Source organism: Morone saxatilis, unplaced genomic scaffold, assembly GCF_004916995.1.
Source record: "Morone saxatilis isolate NCDOM2014 unplaced genomic scaffold, NCSU_SB_2.0 Contig22, whole genome shotgun sequence".
NCBI classification, from domain to species: Eukaryota; Metazoa; Chordata; class Actinopteri; family Moronidae; genus Morone; species Morone saxatilis.
In genome coordinates, this window is record NW_023339785.1 from 16,660,336 (window position 1) to 16,685,728 (window position 25,393).

At 39.8% G+C, this 25,393-nt stretch overlaps 4 protein-coding genes across 5 annotated transcripts in view; 1 reads left to right on the top strand and 3 right to left on the bottom strand.

The window, feature by feature from the left end:
* Positions 1-246: 246 nt before the first annotated feature.
* Positions 247-8,992, bottom strand: gabra6a (gamma-aminobutyric acid type A receptor subunit alpha6a). Its single transcript, XM_035668925.1, has 10 exons — positions 8,858-8,992; positions 8,351-8,457; positions 8,181-8,248; positions 7,536-7,756; positions 7,349-7,431; positions 7,092-7,235; positions 6,061-6,213; positions 5,706-5,956; positions 3,334-3,578; positions 247-1,248 (listed from the first exon to the last, which is right to left on the bottom strand). The coding sequence occupies exons 1-10, from the start codon at positions 8,893-8,895 to the stop codon at positions 1,227-1,229; spliced, it is 1,332 nt and encodes a 443-aa protein (XP_035524818.1). The 5' UTR covers positions 8,896-8,992; the 3' UTR covers positions 247-1,226.
* Positions 8,993-9,056: 64 nt separating this feature from the next.
* Positions 9,057-12,008, top strand: nudcd2 (NudC domain containing 2). The gene is made up of 4 exons (XM_035668950.1): positions 9,057-9,440; positions 10,182-10,230; positions 10,336-10,487; positions 11,157-12,008. Exons 1-4 carry the CDS (start codon positions 9,252-9,254, stop codon positions 11,238-11,240), a joined length of 474 nt encoding a protein of 157 aa, XP_035524843.1. The 5' UTR covers positions 9,057-9,251; the 3' UTR covers positions 11,241-12,008.
* Positions 11,588-15,845, bottom strand: ccng1 (cyclin G1). Its single transcript, XM_035668935.1, has 6 exons — positions 15,636-15,845; positions 14,365-14,628; positions 14,018-14,271; positions 13,644-13,722; positions 13,264-13,374; positions 11,588-12,762 (listed from the first exon to the last, which is right to left on the bottom strand). The coding sequence occupies exons 2-6, from the start codon at positions 14,626-14,628 to the stop codon at positions 12,571-12,573; spliced, it is 900 nt and encodes a 299-aa protein (XP_035524828.1). The 5' UTR covers positions 15,636-15,845; the 3' UTR covers positions 11,588-12,570.
* Positions 15,846-16,509: 664 nt separating this feature from the next.
* LOC118333334 (septin-8-A-like) overlaps positions 16,510-25,393 on the bottom strand; it is a 10,056-nt gene continuing 1,172 nt past the window's right edge. The window contains exons 2-10 of one of the 2 annotated variants that reach the window (XM_035668922.1): positions 23,663-23,777; positions 23,317-23,512; positions 22,620-22,806; positions 22,378-22,539; positions 21,959-22,055; positions 21,594-21,762; positions 19,935-20,067; positions 19,650-19,837; positions 16,510-17,223 (exon numbers count right to left, since the gene is read on the bottom strand). In XM_035668922.1, coding sequence (XP_035524815.1) covers positions 17,169-17,223; positions 19,650-19,837; positions 19,935-20,067; positions 21,594-21,762; positions 21,959-22,055; positions 22,378-22,539; positions 22,620-22,806; positions 23,317-23,512; positions 23,663-23,777 — 1,302 coding nt within the window. In that variant the 3' untranslated portion in view covers positions 16,510-17,168. Of the gene's footprint in view, positions 17,224-17,550; positions 18,209-19,649; positions 19,838-19,934; positions 20,068-21,593; positions 21,763-21,958; positions 22,056-22,377; positions 22,540-22,619; positions 22,807-23,316; positions 23,513-23,662; positions 23,778-25,393 lie in introns of those variants that run through there. The other variant, XM_035668923.1, reaches the window with a different exon arrangement.

The window sequence follows — 25,393 nt, forward strand, 5'->3', positions numbered from 1 at the left end:
TGAGGTGCTTTCGCGATGCGAGTGAGGAGAGCGCACATCCAACTTACTCCAGACAGTGCAGAGGAGCCAATGAGAGGCGCATGCGTGCAGCCAGCCCAAGATCAAAGAGTGGAGACTGATGATGGTGGATGAGCAGTTTCCATTGCAGAGAAAAATATTAAAGGGACAAGTGGTTGTGCGTAATGAAGAAACAAGCGTTTGTGCCAGGAGTGAAATGAACAACAACGGCGTTAATTTCAGGCTCATTTTATTTTTACGTTTATTACATGGCAGATAAGTTTGTCTATATCCTGACAAGGTCAAACAATGGGATGCTCTGCAGGGTTAAAGTGGTCTAAATGTCAAGTTAAGATCAAGTTTATTCCTTCAGTTTTTATGTTACAGGACAAAAAAAAAAAAAAGACCAACATCACTCCATCCCATAAGAGCAGACACTTTACATACAAACATCTGCGCCCAACAATCGTGCGCCATCCATACGAAAATAGAAAATTAATGTCATCAACACCCATGGGTATTGTATCCTACTCTTCCCTGCAATGTCTTCAGAGGACCTGCAGTGGATCTGGAAATGCAAAGGGAGCACCAGAGCGCCAGAGCAGAAAGGTGGGATGGAAAACACAATCCCACAATTCATTTTCTCAGGTTTGAGTACATTTTTGAAGCCACGGGGAGGGATGCGAGCCTCTTCTAAATTGCCTTTGATCTTGTTGTAGTGGGAGCTGTGTTTCTGTAGAGGGCAGGCTTCTGAAAGCATTGGTTCACTGTTGCATCACCACCAGTTACAGCCATCATAGATTATATCATCCACTTCTTTTTGATGTGTTTCTTGGTTTGTGTGTGTGTGTGTGTGTGTGTGAGTCTGAGTGTCATGCATACTGTATGTGTGTGTGTGTATGGCGTCTATCTCGGTCCGGGGGCCTGAGAAGTTGTTGTGTGTACGCGGCGGGCTTTAAAGTGATTGAGGCCCGTGAAGGGCAGCTCTTCAGCTACTGATCAGAACACAAGTGGGCAGTGGTCACAGCCTGTGAAATGAATAGATGTGCGGCAGGAGAATAAATGAGTTTCTGATTCATTTCCTCTGTCAGATGAGAGCAGAGTGACTGCTGAGAGCTTGTTCTCATACACACACACACACGCACACACACACACACAGAGGATGGTGAGGTGAGGCTGGCTGGATGCTGAAGGTCTCTCCAGCTGCACGTGCCCTTTCCCAGGTCCTCTTAGTTGTGAAGTTGCACGTCCCTGCAAGAGCAGAAAACAGCAGAGCAGAGAGAATGTGAGAGGAGCATACAGAAACCTCTCTTTCCACATTCAGAGATGCCGTATCTGCAGTCTACTGCACAGCCCTCAACTGTTACTGTGCTTCCCTGTCCTCTCAGTGCCTTCTTCAAAAGTACCAAGCCAAGAGACGTGGCGGAAATATGTAAAGGGAATAGATGTGATGCAGCTGTTCTCGTGCTCTCCATCTTGTCTCTCTCATTATTCTGCAGAACGTTATAAACAAAACAACCATAAAAATCCTCTGACAGGAACATGAGAAGCATGATGAGCAGATTTACACTCCCCAGTGTTACATAACACACATCTCTATCTCCCCTCTCTCTCTCTCTCTCCTTTTTTTCTCTCTGTCTTTTTGCACTGTATCTCTCTCTTTCTTTCTTGGACATGGAGCTTTGTGTTCTATAAGTGGCTCACTTATAAGCGGGAAAGTGAATAGTCGCTTTCTCATGTGCTTAATGTACAAAGTGAGCTCAGGTTTTTATTTTGCCTGTGAGACCTGCTCCCCACGGAAAACCAGAGTTGTCATTAAACCGGCTGGGGTTTTGCCACCCCTCAGGTAAACCTTATATAAAAGAGCTTGATTCATATTTTTTCTTCTCAAATTAACTGAGCGCCCAGCCCTTTATGTATTGTAAATCTATGATGATGATGATAAAAGCCACAGTGCTGGCGTCAGTGCAGCAACAACGCCACCTAACATCATTCTCCTCTTCTTTTTTTCTTTTTTTCGCTTACAACTCCCGGGGCTGTTTCAGCATTAGAAATTATTGATGTCTTTACTGCCTAGATAAAAGTCTTTGACAAAAAACTGTGGGTAGTTATTGTTCCACTGAAGCTATCATAATTAGAGCAGAGTGAGACAGGTTTGTGGCTCTTTGAGATACAAAGTAAGCATGCATAAATATCCCCCGTCCATTGTCTGATCTTTTTTATCCTTTTTACCTCATTTGTAAAAGAATGCTGGACGACCTCCAAGTATGTCTCCATTTTTACTATTTTGTACGTAAGGCATTTTTGGATCCACTGCTTTATTATGCAAGACTCAAAAGGTTAACGGTGAAACTCCAAAAGGGAAGCTTCCTTGGACGTAATCATGGAAACACAAGTGGTGTGTGTGTTCAGGGACGCATAAATCTTTGTTTGCAAATAAAAAAATTTTTTTCTGGTACATAAAATGAAACATATCAAACCATCTCCCTCTCTCTTATTCAGATGAAACAATGTGAGAAGAGATCATCTTTCTCATAACTGGTTAACATATTCAACCTGTTATATAAAGTTGCAGGTAGATATTGCTGGTGTCAAGTGTCAATCTCCATTACCTACAGTGGAATAACAATTTAAGGATAAAGGTGATGATATTCTATATTTCTTCTATTGTCAAAAATTCTCTAAAACGGCCAAAATCAACAATCAGTGATACCAGGAAGTTGCAATGTTGCGATCGCGGCAATTAATGCAAATTCAACCGATCTCCCAAAATACTGAAATTTTGTCCAATCACTGCAGCCTTTCTGCTAATCTGACCAAACATTGTAGTTTCCTGTGAAAAACACTGAGCCATTTATCATCACACTTACCCTGTCCAAACAGTGCACTGTTAACCTGAACAAGTTGCCATACATCTTTAATGAATTATACAAAAAAAGGCAACTTTTTTTGCACTTGAATGAATGAATGATTTTTTTGTGCACTTTCACAAAATGCCTAAAAACATTGCAACATGTATTTTGTTTTTAAAAAAGATGCTGTGAAATCAGGCATTTTAGGCCACAACAATCCCCCAAAAGGGCCAGTGAAATCCTGGAGGAACTTAACAATATGTTTGGGGACTATATTTTCAGTTGCGGATGAATACACATTTTTTGCTCAAGTGAGTATTTATGGCACCAGGACAGTATGTGATATGGACTCAAAATAAACTACAGTGTCCAGGTTAATCATAATAAAGGAACATGTCACCCAGTTTCTGGAGCTCTATGGCATGGAGGAAAAAGCCTAATATATATATAAATATAACAAGATAACTGAATGTGATTAGTGTACCTGGCACTCTCCATGCTGTCCTTGGCCAGGTAGATGTACCAGTAGACTAAATTGAAAAGGGCGAAGGCCAGGGGGAAGAGGATACGGGCGTAGGCGTCGATGGGGCTGGTGCCGGCCAGCTGAGGGATTTGGGGAAAAGCTGAGCCCTGCTGGAGGAAAATCGGCAGCGGTGGAGCATCTCCTGGCTCACTGCGACACACTGAGTGGTTTCTCCTCTTCAGGCTTTCCTGAGGGCTGCTGTCCAACTGGTGGATGGGGGGCGGGGTTGATTTGGAGGAAAAGCAGGGAGAGGTGAGATGGGGTTAGTGTGGGTTATTGTCAGGTTTCTGCCCGGTGAGAGAAAAAGAAAAGGAACTGGGTATTTATAGCCAGCAAGTACGTATATGGTGGATTTAACATGCTAAAGTCATGTATATGAAGCTGGAAGTAATGTTATCTCCCACAGGAGCTTTCTCTCAAAGGCATGCCAACATCCCTATAGAATGCAGCAGGTAGTTTGCTGGATGCCCATAGGATGGTTAGGAGATTATGCAGGGAGGAGAGCTGGAGTTGTTTCTGTTCTCACACTGAGGCTATTTTTAAAGCATCTAACCATGAGCCCTACACGTGAGACAGATCCCAGGAGGACGCTGTGGTGGCTTACTGTATTAGCATAAAGCATATAGCTAGAGAAGAGAGCACTACAACAGCACGAATTACTATTTAATGTGTGGTGTGCTCTGAATGGGAAGAATGGAAGAGGCAGGGTGACTACTTGGAAATGCATAGAAAAAGACTTCCTATCTGTGGCATGGTATTTTTTTTTCTTCTCTACATCTGAGTCTGGAGCTGCTGACTTCCTGTTCATTATCAACATCACTGCATCAAACTCTCTGCGGTAGTGAGCAGAGTCTGTACCATCACCATTATTAGCTATGTAAATGTATTTGAGATGCCACAGGATTCAAATCACACCCCTTTTCCAAGTGATAGCATGAGCTGATGCTGCTGAGCAGGTTGCTTTCATGCCAAGTGTAGGAGCAAAACCTTTTTCTATCCTATAATCAGGTCTCAAATCTCCAATCAGTAGCAGTAAAGATGTTCCCTGTTTATGAGTAGGAACCAATTGTGTTATTGGTCTGATCACTGACTTCTATAGCTTCCTATCACTGCAGATAATCAGGTCACATTGAAACCATTCCATTGCTTTCTTTTCAAGCATTGGACAATAAGATATTGCTAGATGTTGCTAGAGTTAGCAGCCAGTTATATTTAATCAGCATTAAGACTGTAAACAGGAGGAAACTAGCTATCTACGCTGTGCTATGATAAGCTAACAATAGTTTCATTCATAGTTTTCTCTCTCTGCAAGAAAGTGAATAAGTGTTTGTGTTCAAAAACGATTTCTATTCTGAATCTTTTATTTTTTATGTCTTTGTTTTATTTAAATATCACAGTCTTATCTGAAGATTTTGACTTTTCTTGTTATTTATTTAGTCTATGGCTATTCCCTGAATTATTTTGTTCCATCTCTACTTTTCTTCTTGATCATAGTCTTACTATGAGCGACGATGTCCTACATGAACACATGATTTTCTGTAAAAGTTGCAACAATTTTGATTATTTCACATGAGAGATTTCTGTATTTTTGTGAGTCATAGAAAAACAAGCGACTTCCCAGAAATAGAAATGAATGACAGACCAGGGAGAGTTAATAGATAATTAGAACAATTATAATACGTTCTCTTTCATATCAAACAGGATGAGTGGCAAGAATTGTTCTTGCAACTACATACAGCCTAACCATGTTATGTGATCTAATATTTCACCTTAAGAACAAATATTACTGGGAACACTAAAGAAAATTGGAGATGAGCATTTAATATCCAGGAATTCCCATTAAAAACACTACCAATGATCATACATGGTCTATCATATACTAGGTTTCGAACTAGGAAGGGCCACTACACCACCACATAGTCTGAATCAGGACATCAGCTGAGATGTAAAACTCCTAAATAATAGTAACCTAGGAAGTTGTTTTCTAAACTGTCGCTCTAATTATGCTTACTTAGTTATGAATATTTAATGTTATAGAGACATGCTAAAGATTTAAAACAATCTTTTCAGGCTCTTTAAAGTCTTAATATACCACTTTTCTGCAGTTCTACATTGTTTTATGTTTAATATATGAACTGAAAAAGGAAAAAAGAGAACAATATTTTGTATGTTAACCAATAAAAACTCTTTTACTTGTTACTCTGATATAAAATTGGCAAAGAAAAGTCTGGGACATCTGTTGCACTCAATAAAATGGTCGCCATGTTTTAATGATGACAGTGAAGTTCAGCTTGTTTGTATGCCTCATAATCAACATAAAGCCAGCCGCTCACCGAAACTGTGTCTCCATCCTCGCTGTTTTGAGCCAAAACCTCAAGCTTGTCTTGTCTAGCTTTCTGTTTCTTCAGACGGTGGGCCTGGAGGGTGGCAAAGTAGTTTACTGCTGCGAACTCGACTAGAGCCGACGCCACAAAGGCAAAACACACAGCAATGAACCAATCCATGGCGGTGGCATACGCTACTTTGGGAAGTGACTCTCGGGCGCTGATGCTCAAGGTAGTCATGGTCAGCACTGTGGTGATGCCTGGAGGGAGACAAGCATTACTGTACATGGAGAATATTTACATGGAGATGTATTATAATGTCAAAAATGAAGTACACATTAATTGGTGGGAAAAGCGGGCGTACCAGCAACTGTGCGTGCAGGAACAGACTCTTTGTTGATCCAAAACGAGACTTGTGACAGCACAACAACCATGATTAGAGGGATGTAAGTCTGAATGAGATAGTAGCCCAGCTTCCTCTGGAGGTGGAAATGGACCACCTTCACAGAGTATTGACCTGCAAGTTAAACAGCACGTGTGAAGAGAGAGCAACCCCGAGGGACAGAGCAGGGATTCACAGAACATATGCCCTTGCCTGCCCTTGAAACGGAATAGCTGCTGAGAGAAACATATAGATATATTGCTGCTGTTAGGACTGGAATAGCCTGCTTACTGTAAGGCAGCTTGTGAGAGAAAAGAGGAAGGAAGAGAGGAAGGACAAAAAAAGGAGGCAAGGAGGAGGGAGCACAGCAGACATTTAGAAATGGGATGAAGTCAAGAGGAAGGAGCCAGTGAGGTGGGGGCAGGAGGAGAGCATGCCGTGTCACTATGTGTAACACTGCCCTGCTCCGTCTAAACACATGTATACAGACATTCACAGACCAAAAAAAACCATGCTGCATCATGCACACACATACAGAGGTTCTCTCTCTCTCTCAGTTTTATAAATGGGTATCATCTCTACGTTTTGGAGGCTGCCTCATCCTTTTCCACTCTATTCGAGGAATCTGTTGGATTCACAGCAGGGGAGCACTTCTCCTTCTGGTGAAAAGAGAAAATGCACACACACACTACTCCATCCTTCCTCTGCTCTGTCAGTGCATTCACTGGGCTTTAAACCCCATAGTTTTTTTTTAAGGCACACCATACGCATTAGGCCTGACCACTTAAGCATCTTACAGTAGATGGCTGCTCAAGGAAGTCTTTGCTTTTATATCAACTCTACTGTGGGGGAGCAATGGACACTAGTGTGGAGTTTGAAGAGACTCATTTGACCTCTTTCTGCTCTCAGAATCACCAGCTCATGAGAGTTTTTATTTTTTAATTAAACTTTTGAGTGTGGACTGTAACAGTGTCCTCATGAGAAGAGCAAAGCGATAGCTGACAGTGCTTTACCTGTGTTGGATTTGAATAGCTCAGTGGACAACGTCTGTCCCACCAGATCATACTGCAGAAGACTCATGGACTCCGGGGGACACTCGACAGATGCTATTGGCCCCTTCCTCCAAGTGAACACGATTTCACTGCTTGTGTAAGCATCTAAAAATGCAAGGACAATTAGGAAAAGCTTAAAATAAACACCAGAGTTTGACACATTCATGAATCTAGACATTATTATTATTTCTGTTTATGAACACATCTGTTACACTTACAGCTTCCAAACCTGAGGGGACAGGCGTGGCCGTCCATAGGGAAGTCCATCAGCCTCATTGGACACTCTGCGCTGATTGTCAGTCTAACAGCAAGAGAACACACAGAAACAAGCCGGAGGTTTTCTCTTCCTGTAGTGACCACAAACCATCTCATCCATAAAACAATAACTGCATAATATAAGATCACCTCATGGTGTAGAGGACAGTCCCGTTCTGCATGATGCGGAATAGTTTGTTAGGCGATGTTGTGTTATGAGAAATGGACTTCTTGGAGTTTCGGAAGAAGGTGTCTGGCGTCCAGATCTTGTCCACCATGCGGTTGTTCAGTCGGAGGATTTCAGTGGGGCCCTCGAATTTTAGCCGCTCATCAACCCACATCTGACGGAAGAACATGTCCATGGTGAACTCCTGATGCATGGACATAACGCGTTAGTGGATGTAAAACTTTATGAAGCATACTATCTTAAATTTTAACTTTAATTTATAGTATTTTGTCCTCATCAAACATGCAGTCTCTGATATTCATCAGCGTGCATAATAATGGAGAGACAACTTGCAGTGGAAGGTGAGGAAAGATGACGAGGCAATGATGGATGCCACTCATCCCAGATAATCATTAATCAATCCATTCAGCCATTCCCTCTGTCTGACATGTTGTCATATTGATTTAGAGGCCATCAATAATGGAGTTACAGGGCTGGTCAAACAGATTAAAGCTCATTAGATGGTCTCATGGCAGATTGCCCATAAGGCAGGCATTCTGTGGTCACCGGAGGGCTGTTATCCTCCACCGTCAGCACACATACATCTCCTTACAGTAGCAATATCTTACCATCTCAACATCTGAAACGGGTCCAAAGCTGGTGACAAAGATGTCTGTTTTCACCTCTGTGACACCACCTGCCACAGTAATGCACAGAAAGATTCAATATATCTTTAGTTCAGATTTTTTCTTTTCTTTATCCTTTAGAGACAAGCCTATAGGATTTAAAGTTGAATTACCTCCAGATCCAGGTCGCAGTCTGTTGTCATAACCATCCAAAAGTCGATCCAAAATGCGAGTGATGTTGTCTGAGTTAATCTTCTCATTTCCACTTACATTACCAAGACTGCAGAGAAACAAAAGGTTAAATTCCCAGACTCGCTGTATTCTGAGCCATGTTCAAGCAGAGAGGAACAACTTACCTTATCCAGCAGATAAAACTAACTAAAGCTAATGTCAAAACGGCCATCCTGGGCAGCATTTATCACCAAATTTGTAGTTAACTCTCTGAACAACTCATACTTAAAGTAGGAGTAAAAAAGATATATAGAGCCAGACACAACTGGTGTCGTTAAAGTGACTTGTAGGTATGCATAAGGACACAAGAGGCACTAAGGCAAGAACAGTAATCTAATTAACAGATTAGTAAATCCACTCCATTTTTAGACAAACAGTGGATTCTATTGGTTTCCTTTAAAGACAAAGTAAAAAATAAAACAGTTAAAATTAAAAACAATTATACTCACCGATTTACACTACAGCAATGGCAATAAAAGTATGACATATACACCTTACAAGACCAATCTTGTTTCTCTTGTTGCAGTTCCGTCAATCAGACAGCAGCTGGCACTGCAGCCACAACACTGTCCACAACCGGAAGTGAGGCCCATATAGGAGAAGAAGAAGAAGAAGTTTCGAGAGAGAGTGAGGGGCAAAAAAATAAAAAATAAAAAAAAGAAAAAGAAAAAGAAAAAGAAACATGGCGAGAGAGATAAACAACAATCAACAACCACTAAAACAATCAATAACAACAGTCCTGTAAACGAGTCGATAAGTTCAGAGTCTTTAAGGTTAGCTGCTCCCGATAATATCAGTCGATATAAAGTGTCAGTGAAGTTAGCCGACGTTAGAAGCCGCAGCATGTCGGTGCACTTCGAGGAGAAGAGCGGGGTCGTCCCCTGCAAGACACCCTGGGGCTCCTGGTCCCAGACCATGGAGGAGGTCTTCATTGAAGTCGATGTGCCTCACGGGACGTCGGCGAAAGAGGTCAAGTGTCATTTGGGATCCAGAGACATCGAGCTGCATGTGAAAGGGGAGGAAATGTTCAAGGTAAGCTCCCATCTTACAGTCTTTTTATTTGAACTAAGAGAGAGAGAAAGAGAGAGAGAGGGAGAAAGCAGGGTCAATAAACAGGCCTGTGTCTGTTTTATCTGCCTTTTGGTTGGTCTGTGATAAAGTAAATTATTAATACAGCACATTTAAAACAACCAGAGTTGACCAAAGTGCTGAACAAATTAAAGTAATAACAAATATGTGCACACATGGAGAAACAGAGACAGAACAGGACTATATAACAATATAAAATACAAGATTAAAACTACAACCCACTAAGAACAATCAAAAGCCATAGAAAACATGTATGTCTTGAGATTTGTCTTAAAATTATCAATGGAGGGCGTTTTAATGGACCAACAAACTAAATCTGGCAGAGTAAAACGTATTTGCTTTGTATACATATCACTGTAGAGAAGAAGTGTGTTAGATGTACCACCTGTGCTTTCCCTGCTTTGATAAGTGAAAAAGGTCTATTGGACAATGTCAACTGATTTCAATTTCTTTTCACCTGCAAAATCTGGAATAAATGCCTCCTCCGTCTCCTTGACTCTCTACCAAAGCAGAGACCATCTCCTTATTACTTTTTATAAAACCATAATTCACTGAAGATTAAAATGAAAGAAAGAAAATGCTCACATTTGAGTTCAGATTCCTCTCTTGTACTGTGACCTGTACCAGACTATTTTGACTGCTGCACACATTAACCTCACAATCTCTTCTCTTACATCCTCTCAGGGAAAGTTGTTTGACACAACCGTGTCTGACGAGGCTACGTGGACACTCGGTAGGCTGAATACCTCCCAAGTAACATTCTCAGGTTTAACTTTAGACGTTCAGTGTACGAAAGCCATCCTTACCTCACTCTGGTTTTCCTCTTTCTTTGGCTCAGAGGACAAGTGTCTCATCCGGATCATTCTGATGAAGACCAACAGAGAGGCAGGGAACTGCTGGTCCTCCCTGCTGGAGGGGGAGTACTGTGCCAATGCCTGGGTCCAGGACCAGATGCAAAGAAAGCTCACACTGGAGAGGTTCCAGCGAGAGGTTAGTTTGATTAATCTACAGTGTTTGTTGCCAAGATGTTATCAGATGCCTATATATTCCTATACATAAGTCTTCTACTGAAGGGCTTATAAGATGTAAGTAATGGCTTAATAAATAATTTACTCATGCTCTATCGATCAGCTGTAACCCACGTATAATAACACTTGTTGGGTTGCCAGGTTGTGAATAATCTCTTAAGCTGGTTTCTGTTTGGTAATAATGCAAGTCATGAGTCATAAATGCTCGTGGGTTTCTCCTCACTTTATAGTAAGCCATCAGCCCTTTTCCAGAAACACTCAGTCATAACAGTCAAAAGAAATGTTTCACTAATTGTCAACAAATTGTTCTTAATAACTTTTCTGTAAAGCATTAGTAAATAGTTTATTTTCAATTAATAAAGCCATTATTTACATCTTATAAACCCCCCAATAGTGTGTCTCGTTAGAAAGTGGTACCAGTTAGTTCAAAAACTATTTGTGGTTTGTTTTAAGACAAGTGAAGCAGATGTGAATTTGTCATTTGTCCACTTCAATAATGCTTCTTAAACTACTTCTGTAAGTGATGAAAGAAATCAGGTTTTAAATTCATCCTCAGAGCAAATGTACGTTAGTCTTGATTAGTGGCAACAGGGTTCCTGTAAATGAATTAATTGCGCTTCCTCTGTGCTAGAATCCTGGATTTGACTTCAGTGGTGCAGAGATCTCTGGGAATTTTGCTGGTGGTGGTCCAGACTTTTCCAGTTTACAGAAGTGAACCATGCCATGATCAAAAAAAACCTGCTGCGTGCTTGAGATGTCACCTCTGCCTAATGAACACTACGGAGGACATCATGACATGCACGGGAACTGTGGCTTCACCAGATCTCCTGTGACAAGAGGTCAAACATATTTGCCTTCAGAAGAACTCAAATACTGGGTGACTTTATTGTTCAACACACTTTTCACAGCAGCTCTTTGGTCCGACTTCTCTTTGGTGTGAAGGACTTATTTGGAAAGTTGCCAGGCTCGTTGTACAAACAGTTGATGGAAACTGTTCTGTCTGGTTTTAAGAAGCCTGTGAGACGTGTTGTCTTTTAATAATGACAGGAATGCAAACAGCAATAGCTTTTCAATAAAGTTTTATTGAAAGGTACAAGTGTATAGGTTAACCAGATGGTGTATTCAATTAGCCAGTTTGAATTTGAGAACACATTTTATTTGTCACTAAAAGAAACAAACTAGACAGGGAAACTGGCAAAGAAAATGCAATACAAATTCAAATCCACATTTCCACTGCAATGACCTTATTTTTTATTTTTTTTAGTGTTCTCTGCATAATTGACAAATGAAATCAATTACTACATGTGGTGCCTCACTCTGTGTACTTAAATCACAAATCTGTGAAAACAACTCATCGGTAACCGCTGATGACATCTCAGCTCAAAACAGTATGGTTAGCCATACAATGACAGGATCGTCACTAGCCTCGTTTCGCCGGACACAGCCGGAGCTCCTTCGCCTTATCAAAATAAAATAAAAAAAATCACCTTGGGTAGGAGTGTGCATTTAGGACAGCTTAGCAACCTAGGGTGGGAGTTAAGGATTTTGGGCCCGATTTCTTGGTTCCATTTTTGCTGTTCACAAAATCCTTCTCCCTCCTCTTCCACATGGTGGACTGAGGACCTAGGTGGTTCCATACTTATTAGCTTAAAACCAGCAACCCGTTCCAGGAAATTCCAAACACCGTGGTACGGATTTAAACAAGAACATACTGTACACTTGTGCAAGCAACTCAACCAGGAAAGTAAAACTTAGCAGGATGGTAGCAGATAAACCTTTCTCACAAAGCATTACTCGCCGTTGGGGCAGATTAAATGTAGCATGCTCGATCAATGAATGACAACAAACAAACTTGAGGAAAACTGTTACATTTTGTGCTTTTCCTTAAAGAAATCCACCATCACAGATGAAGATCTGTAAGGAAAATAACTGGAGCTGCACGTGGGTGACCATACTGCAAATCACTCAAATCCAATCAGAGAAGAAAGCTTTGGGGACAGTTGTCATTTATCTGCATGTAAGGTCACCCATTTGTAGCTCCAGGTTTAATAAGCTGATTCAGGTATGGTGGGAAGATGAGTGATCTTGTAGTAGCTGTGCTTCAGCTGACGCGCAGTTCTTCCCGAAATAGTCCAGCGTAGCCTCTGGGTGTTGGGCCTGGAGCACTTGGTGGTGGCATATTCAGCCAGGCATTTTCCAACCAGCTCCCGCACACAAACCAGGTCCCCATCTCTGATCTGAAGGGAAGAAACAACACGCAGGGGAAAGAATTTTAATTATGGCAACACACTGGAGCGTCTGTTCCTGTTGTCTCAACGGTAACCAATTTCCACATCAACTTTAAAAGGGATCAGTGTGTAGGATTCAGAGGCATCTAGCAGTGAAGTTGCAGATTACAACCTAATTGAATACCACTCGCATTCCAAGCGTGCACAGTGGCTGCAAAACATACAAAAGGCCAAGTCTAGAGCCAGTGTTTGGTTTGTCTGTTCTCGTCTACTGTAGAAACATGGTGGACTATGTAGAAGAGGATCCTCTCCCTCAGAAAAACGGCTCATTCTAAAGGTAGTGAGGTAAAACAACACTTCTCTAAATGTTACACACTGGACCTTTAAGCAATCTTTGGGCTCTAACCAACAAAAGCTACACACACTTCTTGAAGGGAACAATATTACTTCTGAGATTTTCAGTTGATAACACACATTTAAGATTGTTAAAAGGAAACAGTTGGCACTTACATTCAGCTGCTGTTGCAGACTTTTCAGGGCCTCTGGTATTTTGTCTGGGTACTCAGGGTCATGTTGTTCTTGGGCCTCATAACACAGGAGAGCCATAGCAAGCAAAGACGGCTGCAGAGAAACAGGTTAAAGATTCTTAATTTACAAAATCACAGTAAATATGTTTTTCTAAAAATCTGGCATATAAACTAAGAACCCATTTGAAAATGAATACGCTGAACAGATGGCCTACTTTATACCTGGACTACCACTACAAGTGATTACTATAAACAGGAAAGCTGTTTGTCAATCGAATGGTAAGCAAAGTGGAACTGCTGGATTCCACTTTGACGTTATGAATTTGTCTAATTCCAACAGTCAGTCCAGTTATTTTGGCCTACCTTTATTTTGGAGAAGACAAATGAGCAGTGACAGGCTTTCAGCTGAGCCTCCAGTCTCTCAAGGCTCAGGATCTTCTTGCTGTAAAAAGAAAATGCTATTAGTGTCAAGATTTAGTCACAGAAATTGACAGTTCACTTTTATATTTTAAATCCAACACTATACCACTGGTAATGTTTAGAACTGAGGATTTTCTAACATATCACATGTCTAAAAATCTACATTTCAAACAGGGCCGTGCCTGTTGGCCTTTAAAATATTTTCGGCTAGTATTGTCTTTAAAGCCAAATATGAGAAGACACATTTTAGTGGAGTAAATATAATCTTGTTGAGTCATGGTTCAGCCCTGCAGGTTGATGTGACCGTCTGTCCTTACCTCTCAGCGTCGAGCTGCTCCTGGATGTGGTTGTGAAAGAGGCGGAGAAAGCGGAGCGCTGTGGGGGCCTTCACCTTCCAGTAGAGCTTCTCCATGATAATCTTCTCCATCCTCATCATGTCAGACACGGTGAAGCGATTCTGACTGATGCGGATCAGGTCGTTGGCCAGAGGCACGTTCTTCTCTTCTTCTGAGGACTTCACAGCTATGTAGAAGCAGCACAGGCCCACACAGGACAGGTGCTTCGGTTGAATCTGTGAAGAACAAGCAATGGCAATCGGATTAGAAAAGAACGGTTACTATGTACACACAGCCAACAAGAACTAGATTTTTCGTGTATTACAAACCTTCATGACAGAGAGGAATCGATCCAGCAAGCTGATGGCCAGTGAGAAGGTGTCTGAGCTGAAACCAAAGAACCTGGTGAGAGAGAGCAGGTCCTTCACCTCCAGCTCCCTCAGTCTGGCGGTCATCCTGAGCCCATTGTCCTGGGAGCTCTCGATGAGCCTCAGGCCGCTCAGCTTTGGTTGGTATCGACCCTCCAGATCTGTCATGGCCTTAAGCTGAACAGCAAAGGGCTGCGCTACAGGTCCTGTCGCTGTGTCAATCATCTGTGCAGATAGGAGAAATGCTGAATATCAAGAATACTCACTGAATCAAACTTAAACACAATATTTTTGATTCATAATCTGAATACTGTGTATATGACATGTACAAATATATGAAATACTTCACATATATTAGATGAATACCTATAGATAATTAAATAAGACGTTGTGATGGGCACTAATAATATATAATGTAACTGCTTCACTCTGCTATAACAGTGAAATAAGTTACACATGTGCATCTGTTAACTAAAACCAGACACAGGTACCAAATATTAAGATTCAGATTCTGTTCAGAATATAAAATGTGTGTAGTTTACTAACAAGAATTGATCTGGATCTGGGATATGCACTGCTCAGGGGAACCTCAGTCAGACATGGGAGTGTTTCCAAATGTGTAAGTGATCAAATAACAAGCCTTCCCCCAACACCTGTCACTGAACTGGACTCAACTGGACCCAGACAGGGGCCACTTCACATAACAGCGACATGTCAAACCAAGTTTCTCACAAGTCATAAGAGTACTTTATCACATTTGGATTAATACGAGTCTTAAAATATGTGATTCACTCTTGTTTTAGGAGTTTTTGTTTTGACTAATCTGCTCCACATGAGGCTCATATGAAGAGGACCAGGCCCTGTTTGAGGCAGTCATGTCGGGACATGTCCCTGCCATACACACCAATGGAGAGCTAACCCAGCGCCTACTGACAACAAACCCAAGTGATACAACACCGTTTAATCCACAAAACTGTGTCTAAAACCATAAAACACAACCCTGTGGGCACTGAGTCGGTGTAACGTGATGATTTATGGAGGTAAAAGAGAGGAAATAACACACTAATCTGACGTTACCGTGAGCTACAATGCTAACACAGCGGACCTTCATTTAAAGCTACAGACAGCCACATAACCGCGTACTTTGAGGGGTTTTTAAATCCACAAACACCACTTTAAGTCAAACATTGTGGTTAATTGACGCGACACAGACAGAAGATTGGTTAACTTACCTTAGTTCAAGTTACGCTGCCTTTAATATATTGTGAAAAATCAGCAGTTGAACACACGCTTGAAGTAAGCGAGTGAAAAAAAGGTTTAAAACACTCACAAAAAAAAAAGTGTAAGTATGAACTTTCACTAAAGAAAGTTTTAAGCACAGGTTTAATTTCTGCCTATGCACACCCCCTACCCTGTAAGGCGATGGGGAAAAGGGCAGTTTAGGTTTTAATGCGGGCATAAAACCAAGCCCATGCCCAAACATGGTGAGCTGTCATTGGCCATCCTTGGGGTGACGCGCCTGGTTCTACATTTTAATTGGATATCGTTCCAGTCATTCACGATTAAGGCCCGCCCTCTAGCTGGAGAGCCAATCGCAGTTGAGGAGGCGGGACATGGCACAGAATTGCAACCTTGTGTGTCTGTTCTCTTATTATATTGGCTATAAAATTATATGAAGCTTTTACACTGAAATCATTTTTACTCTCATAAGTAAAGCAGCACAGTATATACAATATCTACTAACATTGTTATGTTTATTAACTATTTTTGCGTTCAATAAAATAGAGGCCAATAAAAGGTGTTCAACATTAAGGTAGGGGGTGTAACACAGCAATGTTTTTAGTAATATTTTAATGTAAAACTGTGCAGGATTTCTTAAAATGTAATATACCGATTGTTTTCATAGGCCAGACATGATCCCACTATGCGGTCTCCTCTTCTTTGTAAATGGACGCCTACTGGCAGGTTTCTGGAACAGTCTGGAAGGAACCTGAACCTGCTGAGACCACAGAAATGCCACAATCTGCTCTCTGTCTGTCTGGCTTTCTGTCCAAAAGTGCAATTATAAAGAGAACAAGGCGCGTTTTCAATAAAGTAACTCTTTATTACATCAGGATATACAAATCTGCAAATCTGGTCCAGACAGACCCACCATAGATCGACTAACATTAAGAGATTTAATCCTGAATTTATATACATCCAGGCTTTTTCAGGTATTAACAGTATAGTTTTTGCAGTTTTAAAACTATGAAATACTTACTAAGTAGGTCTTTTTTGACACAACATATGGGCTGACATGTTAGTATGATAGGGGGCCTCTTACAATGATTATATAGTATTTGTACTGCGACTACATTTTAAACTGCATGTCAGACTGCATTTTAAAGTGCTTTTAAATCATAACAATGTACAATCCACATAACATTTAACAGCAATATCATGTCACTTTATAATATATATTTCACAGTGTAAATTGTCATCAGTCCAAAACTACAAGCATAACATGACAGATGAAAGACGGTAGCACATTGAGTACAAACGGAGATTTTGGCTATAAAGGTATTTAATAGGAATGAAGGTTAGGAGCCATGCAGAAACCATGCTACAGAGCGCTGCTTAAAAGCTTAAAGGAGAGTTTAGTAGACATGGAAGACTTCAGGCTGACTCACTTCCAGGGATGGTAAGTGCATTTCTATAAAATTCACATTGTAAAAATAATATACTTGATTGTTAGTCTGTGATCTTTTGACGTGGTAGAAAGTCTTCTAATTCAAATTCCTTCCTGAGGTTAAGGAGCACGCAGACGGAAGACTAAAGAAGCTATGAAAAGGAAAGAAAAAACATGTCATGATTATCTGAACAAGCAACTCTACATATACTAACATTCGGTGCAAAGGATAATAAAGTTTAATAAGCATTTTGTTATTTGTCATGTTTGCTGCCACTGACTGAAGGCAAAAACAAAACAGAAACTTGAATGAATGCTTTTATAGAAACACTGATAACAACTGTTAACCAATCAAAACCATGGTTTGGTGTCATGGAGTCAACAGGTTTGAAATGCTTTGAATCATAGAAATGGCTGATGTGAAGGGAATTCAGAGAACTGAATGTGTTCAGCTGACCAACAGATGAACTGATGCCATGTTCGGGTTTCCATTGTCTTTATTTATTTGAATATAAATAACTCAGACTCACTGTAAATAAATGTAATTATTTTGCATATAATGATGTTAGACAATTAAATAATCTTCAAACTATCAACAATTAAAAAAACAATTATCATTATTCACATTAGACATAAAAAACCCTACTGGAGACCATCCAACTTGTAAATAACTGCATGTACAAATACACAAATGCTAATGCAAATGTTAATAACATAATATAACTCACAACCATCAGTTCAATTTAGTTAGTAACTGAAACTCTCGTTCTGTTTCCATTAAGTTTTCTAACTGAGAAACAGAGACCTTAATTCACAACAGGAGATGAACACACATTCATGGCAGGAACATAAAACAACACAAGCTACATGTTATGAAAACAGTCCACGGATTGTGTGTCTAGCAGAGTCAGCATTAGGGACAAATTAAATAAACTGAGCAAAGCTACCTTTTTGATCCGTAAGTACACAGTGGCTCACAGCCATCACATTATTCAGGCTCACATACGTGCATTGTCACTGTGACACTATGTCCACACATACAGTGTCAGGAAGTAATGTCAGATATGACAGTCTCTTTTTCCCATGCTGATGGCAGACACATTCCTGGTTTCCCTGGATGTTTGATCCATAAATCAACTGAAAGGGGAAAAGAAATAAGACAAAATATGGAAAAAAATAAAAAAAAATGAGGGATTTGAGGTGCAGTATAAATCAAATGAATAAATGAATGAAATGGGAATGCAACAGTGATTGGGTTGTAACATCTACTAACAACTCCTGTTTTTTGACATTTTAATATTTATATCTGGATTTCGCCAAATCAGATTTAGGCCATATAGCTGAACTGAAATCAGATTAAAACTGAATTTGTAGAGATATCTGTCAATCCAATCACTTAAACCAATGGTTTAAACTGTCTATAAGGTCATATCCAACAAGACACATGACACTGAAACCATGTCTGAAGCACAGCTAACCAACCAAGACTGTACCACCAATAATAGTTGAATACAGCAATCTACTGACACTAATGCTGCCTGGTGAGACGGACCAGTACAGAGAATCTCCATTTGTGGAGATAAATGAATCCAGTCTTTCACTTTCAATTTGTAAAACAAATCAGCTGTGCCTTTAATGTTTAACTTGCCCAGATTTGAACCTACATTCCTTTTGAGCAAATTATTTACTGTATTTAGCTATTCTTTAATTTTTAGATATGTAATAATGTATTTACGCCTTTTTCTAATACAGCTAGAAGAATCACCAGCAACAGTATTTCAGAAGTAAAACATGCAGTAAAAACCAAGTCACATCTTCATTCCTGTGTGGCATTATACTGGCTTAATGCCTTTGGTACTCTTAACATGGTATGGCTTTAAAGCCAGTACAAGCTGCCATTAATAGAGAACATTTTTGAAGGAACTAGGCTTTCATTTAATCACATTTGTTTCTAGTTTACTAATCACTGAGATATCTTTGTGATTGTGGATTTTCAAGGCTAATCTTGAGTGTCAAACTGTGTATGTTTTGAGCATACATAACTGATCCTGACATATACTGTTTCCACCTGCAGAAATGATTACGGTTCTTTGTTGGACGCCTGAGAATCATCCACGTTGCACACGGCGTGAGCATCGGTGGGTCCAGTCGAATGTGAATATAAGTGCCCCTGCCTGAGATACAGTCTGGCAGGTCAGCCTGCAGAGAAGTAAGCATCAGGCTGTGTCATGCAAGCTGTGACCCTTCCTACTATGTCTGGGGACACAGTGTCAGTCCAAATCTGTCCCTGTATCAGTTTCCGAGCCAACGTGGCTTCTGGGAAGATAACACTATCTCATTAATCACATTGTACGCCTCTCCCCTCTGTCCATTTAAATACACATAGAGTGGCTTAGAGAATACACAGGCATGGCTGGTGAATATAGTGTATGTGTGACATTTGACTTATCCTTGAATAGCTCGAGAGATCTCAGTGTTATTATTTAGCAGCATTAATGCTTGCTTTGGCAACCATGTGGTACAAAAAAAATCACTTGAGCAGCAGCACAAATCCAATACATACAGAAAAGAGACTTACTTCTTCTTGTCCTTGTCCTTCTTGAATGGTTGCGAGCAGCCTTGGAGGGCCTGTCCCATCAGTGTCTCAGCTGCAACCTTTCTTCTATTGAAGGCATTCATCTCCTCCTCCAGTTCTCGTCTTTTCTCTTCCAGATTCTTCTTTTCTTCCTGGTGCATCCGCTTGAGCTGCTCGAACCTCTCATGAAGCTAGAGATGATGCAGTTTGGGCAGGGCTCAATGAGAGACAAACAAAATATGGTATATTTTCAATGAGTCATTGTCTTATGAGGATGTAAATTTTTACCTCTTTTTCCTTTTCTTTCAGCTCTGCTTCTGTCTCCTTCACTTTGTTGACGAACATCTGCCTCATTTCTTCCTCTTTGCGCTGCAGATCCACAAGGAACTCCTTCCTCTTGGCTTCGTATGTCTCCTGAAGACTGAAGATAGGCATAAAAGCAATGTTAAGCTCAGTCTAATGCACTATTTGGACAGGATTAGTATCCAGGAGGTGGTTGCTCCAGCTGATCATAAGTTTAAACTTAGCTTGGTTTTAACATAAACTTTTACTACATGGGGATTAATGTATCACATAATTAAAATGGGATGTACTTCACTAACTACTTTTTACCTAGAGCTTAATTCTTACAAATTATTTAGCAACGGGAACTTTCAGGCATAACTTCTGCAACAAAAATAGCTTATTGACATTTGACCCATTCAGACTGAAGACCAAAATAAGTAATATGATTGACACCTGAGCTGACACTTGATCGAAATGCTGGTTAATAATGATGTAAACTGGGAAAATTTTAAGTTACATATCATAGAAATAAAACTATATAAATTGCAAAACTTTGTGACATATAACATTAGATTAAATGGCCAAATAAGGTCATTAGGTTGCATAATGGATATTTTCACCTCACTCTAAATGACATAAATACTATGACCTCTGACATGTTCCTGTATGTATGCATATTTAGGTCATAGCTACATTTACAAAGGATTGTTGATCCTAAAACTCCCTAAAACTGTTATATGGTGGTTATTATACAGTTTGTGATGGTAGAGTGACTTCCTGTTGACATAGTTGATCAATTATTTTGATTAGACAGCACTACAGATATTTGGTAGCAACTGATTTACATATTACTTAAAGGTCCAGTGTGTACCATTTAAGAGGATCTATTGGCAGTAATGAAATATAATATGTATAGGTATGTTTTCATTAGTGTCAAGCCCTTGTTTTTAAATGATCCAACCTGATTTAGTGAATCACTAGTTTGAAATTAGTAGCTAGTTAGTACCCAATAGTAGATAGATGGACGTGGCTCATCTCAAGATTAATTTATGAGGGATGAGTCAAAAATATATCCAAATACATCAATTAATTATACTGATTGATGAATAATTAAACTAGAGTCCAAATAGATGCATACAGCTTTACACTTTTCGTTTAAGCTCCAATCAGGTGATAAAAAAACAGAGAACAGCTTTTTTTCCCCGTTTATGTCCAATAAGTCAAAAACAAGAACTTTATTTACTATTTTACTCTTCTACAGTATATTTATTTCAGTAGTTCATTTTATTTTTTCAGCTTGTTAGCTTTCTTGTTTTTTTGTCATGTTTAATCATTTTATCTATTCCCTTTTATTTCACACCAAATATGTCCAATTTTCTTTTTTTAATACGGAGATGGATGTGTCCAGATATGTTCAGGGGAGAATTTAGTCCAGGGTGGGTGTGTTGGTGGTTCTTTGATGATATTATATAATCCCATCTGAACACTAATTAATTTACATCTCACCAAATCATGTAAACATAGTTTTTGATGTGTGCTTTTTTACCAATAAAATTATTTATCAGCACAGTTTTAACATCATAAGAGAGCAGGGTTTTTTTTGGCAGTTCCACTGAAGTGAGTTGTCCAGATGCATTACATTATTGCTACCCCTAATTTCACCTGAACGACTGGCTGTCGGGGTCCGTGTCCTTGAAACCCATCTCTTCTAGCTTGCAGCGACGGTAGAGCTCATAGTGTCGAGCGTGAGTTTGCTCTCGGAGATCCTCCATGTTCACACGCAGTAGCATCTCCCTTAACTTCACAAAATCACAGTGGTTTTCATTCTCCACTGGAAAAGAAAAGAAGCTTTATCATTTAACTGTTTGCAAAAGTCTGATCTAAATGACAACCCAGTGCTTACTGTGCTCAGAAAAACAGAGAATCATTATTATCATGTTATATGTCAACGGAAAAACTAATAATAGTCTGGCAGCAGGCATCTGACTAAACAGATGATGCTTGTCAAATCAATTCAGCGCACTCACCCTGGACGGATCCCCAGGGGTACAGCCTTGCTTTCACCATCTTGTTTCCTACTTTAACGTCTTCTACACTTCCAACCACAGCAAAGGGAAGATGAGTCTGTAACATATAGTGCTGATATTGTTACAATATGTTTGAAAATATTGGGTTAAAAATAATGCTACTGCTGTCAAATCCAAAATATCATTATTTAAACATATGTCAACTTTGTATTCAAATCATGAATTATGTTGTGCTACTTAAGTTCTTTCTTAAAGAATCCTACTCTTAAAACTTTTACTACATTATTACTAGTAATACAATACCAAAGGGTGGGTGGATGCTTTGTAAGAATACAGTCATAGAGAAAGTAAGAATGTATATTATCTTGTAAAATACATAGGATACTTGCACTATGTGTCTGTGTGTTTCTAGGACTCACATTCATGGAGGAGTTGATCTCTGCAACAGCTTCATCCTCTGTAGGGAACTGATAAATCTGCACTCCGTTACTGACCAGCTCACTCATTATCTTGATCTTTAACTTGTCCAGTTCACTCTTGGATACTGTGTCTGCCTTTGCAATAACAGGGATGATGTTCACCTGCATAGAGAAACATTATATGAGTGACAGACTGAGGAAGAAGAGTTGCTGAAATACACGGTGCCAGATTCTATTGTCACCTTGCTGTCCAGTTTCTTCATTGTGACGAGATCAAGCGACTTCAGGGAGTGTCCGGTGGGAGCGATGAAATACAGGCAGATGTGGATTCTCGTGTCATGGCAATTAAACAGGGAGCGTTTTATTTTTAGCTCCTCTTCAAGGTACTTTTCAAACTGGGTGTCGATATACTCAAGAATGGGTTTATAGCTGCACAGAAAAACAGCACAGACATAAAAGATGATTATCATTTCATCCGTAAATGAACATTAAACTTTACATTGCTTTTTCCTTGTTTGAGAAACATTCCAGTATCCTAGTTACAAACTCTGCGACTACAGTCTTAGGGCCAAAAAAATGCCGTCTTTTTTTAACTCCCTGCTGTTGGAGCACTCAAATGTCTATTGAGACTGCATTAGTTCTACCAGTCATTCCCATATTCCCTTTCTTCCCTTCCAATTCAAATGCCAGAAGCAGGGCCAGATCTCTTCCTCAATTCCATACAGTGTAAGTGTGTTGGCGGAAGTACCAGAGCAAGAAGGGGAAAAGATTAATAGCTGGTGCTTTTTCTATTGCTAGCTGGGTGATTTTTTAAAGATGAATATCGAAACAGCGTTGAAGTTTTCTGTGACATTTTAATAAGGTTCTGTATTTTCCTTCCTTTGCACAGGACAGTAACTTGTTCAAACAAACGCTATGCAAGAATCTGTAGATCTGTACCTCTGTTCTTTGTTGATCTGGTCTCCAAACCCTACAGTGTGCACAATGGTCAGCTTGAGGTTGACATTGCTCTCCTGCAGATCGTACGTTTGTGGGCGTAGCTGCACCTCACTCTCATAGTGGCTGGCTTCCTCGTTTTCAAATGTTGTATTGAAGAGAGTGTTCATTAATGTTGACTTGCCTATCCCGGTCTCCCCTTTAAAAAAAAGAGAGACAATGAAATGAGATGAGAGAGAGAGATGAGTGGAAGACTAATTCCACCTTAATGCTCCACATACCACATTAATACATGTCATGGTGATAGCACTGACTTTGGATTAAGAGCTCCTCCTGGGTTCAGACGTACCTACGCAGAGGATGTTAAAGCAGAATCCCTGTGCAACTGATTTGCTGACCAACTGGTCGGGAAGACTGTCAAAGCCCACATGGCCTCCGAGCTCCAGGTTTCGCTTCTCTTCATTCTGATGTATTTGTAAACAGAACAGAAAAAAATAATATATTAGGATAAATGACTCACATTTCAGCAATATTTAATCACATTCACTTCATATCAGTGATTTTTTTATCAACAAACATCAACAAAAAATCAATTGGTGACTTATCAGGGTATATATAATGGAAAAAATAACGGCAAAGCTCAACCTTGACATGGTCTTATTCGAGAAGAGGTGGAACCCACTAATTACTTACTTTGGACTAACATTCCAGGACACCTAGGTGATTCAATATCATATAGGCACCTACAGGCCTGGACCCTCGAAAGTAAAAGGGTGTGTTTTTGTTTTTGTTATGTCTTTATTTCATAAGTATCACTCACCATGGTAATTCTACTCAATCTTATTTATACATAATTATCAATATTATTATTATTATTTATCATTTATTTTAACTTTCGGACCTCTGGCACTGTCGTAAGAATAAGGAACCACCTTGCCGACAGGTTCTCTGTTCATGCTGGTTTTTTTTGTTTTGTTTTGTTTTTACTCAGATATGGAACAAAAGAATTTAAAGCTTTTAAGAGAAAAGAAATTCTGTAAGTGTGTTTAAGTATGTAAAGCTTGAAACATCAATAAACACATTTGTTCAAAAAAAAGAAAAAAAGATCAATTGGTGAGGTTAAAAAAAGTCCTCCCGTCAGATCCAATCCCCACATTTCTGCTTTCAGGCCTAAAAGCATTCTTCGCTAATGAGGTCATCTCTCTCTTCCACTTAACACACTGAATAGGTCTGGCCTAAAAAAGGCTTCTGTCTCTCAAACTAACGTCCTCCAGTAAATACAGGCAAAAAGCCAAAAGATTCATTTGTGTTGTGCAGCACCGTCGTCATACTTTACATCGTGTATTAAGAAGCTTTAGTGTAAGAGCTTAGCACAACTATAATGTGTGAGTAACGTCAATGCTGCAGATGGTAAGGTGATTATAACTGTGCTTTTATCTAGGACTAGAAGTGGTCTGACAAATAACCGACTGAAGGACCAGTGTGTAGGATTTAGTAGCATCTAGAGGTGAGGTTGTAATCAACTGAAGCCCCTTCAATCAAGAAAATGCGAAGAAGAATCTACGGTGGCCATAAAACTCACAAAAAATATGAGAGGTCTTATTTAGAGCCAGTGTTTAGTTTGTCTGTTCTGGGCTACTGTACAAGCCTACTGTTATTTTCATCAATGAAAAAATACAGATGAATATTATAGGGGACCTTTTTCTTTAATAAACGACAGTTAATTGTTCAAATCAAAACATTTTTAGCACTACTTGTACTCATGTTTGGAGGCTGGAGGCTAAAAAAACAATAATATTAAACTTAATTCCCAACAATAATGTTGTCTATACTTCACACGTTCACTGAAAACACACCACGGTATTTGTCCCCCCCCAATATAAATACCCTAAATTATTAAAAATTGAACAAATGTATTTTCAGACTTCACATTCTTCACATTTTAGATTCACATTCTTCAAAAGAAATGATTGAAATGGTGGAACAAATATATTTCTGACTCCGTCTCTGGTCTCCTCCACTACAATTCAAATTACTGGGTAGTTTAGACACTTTGCACAACTTGGTTAGGGCTTCATAT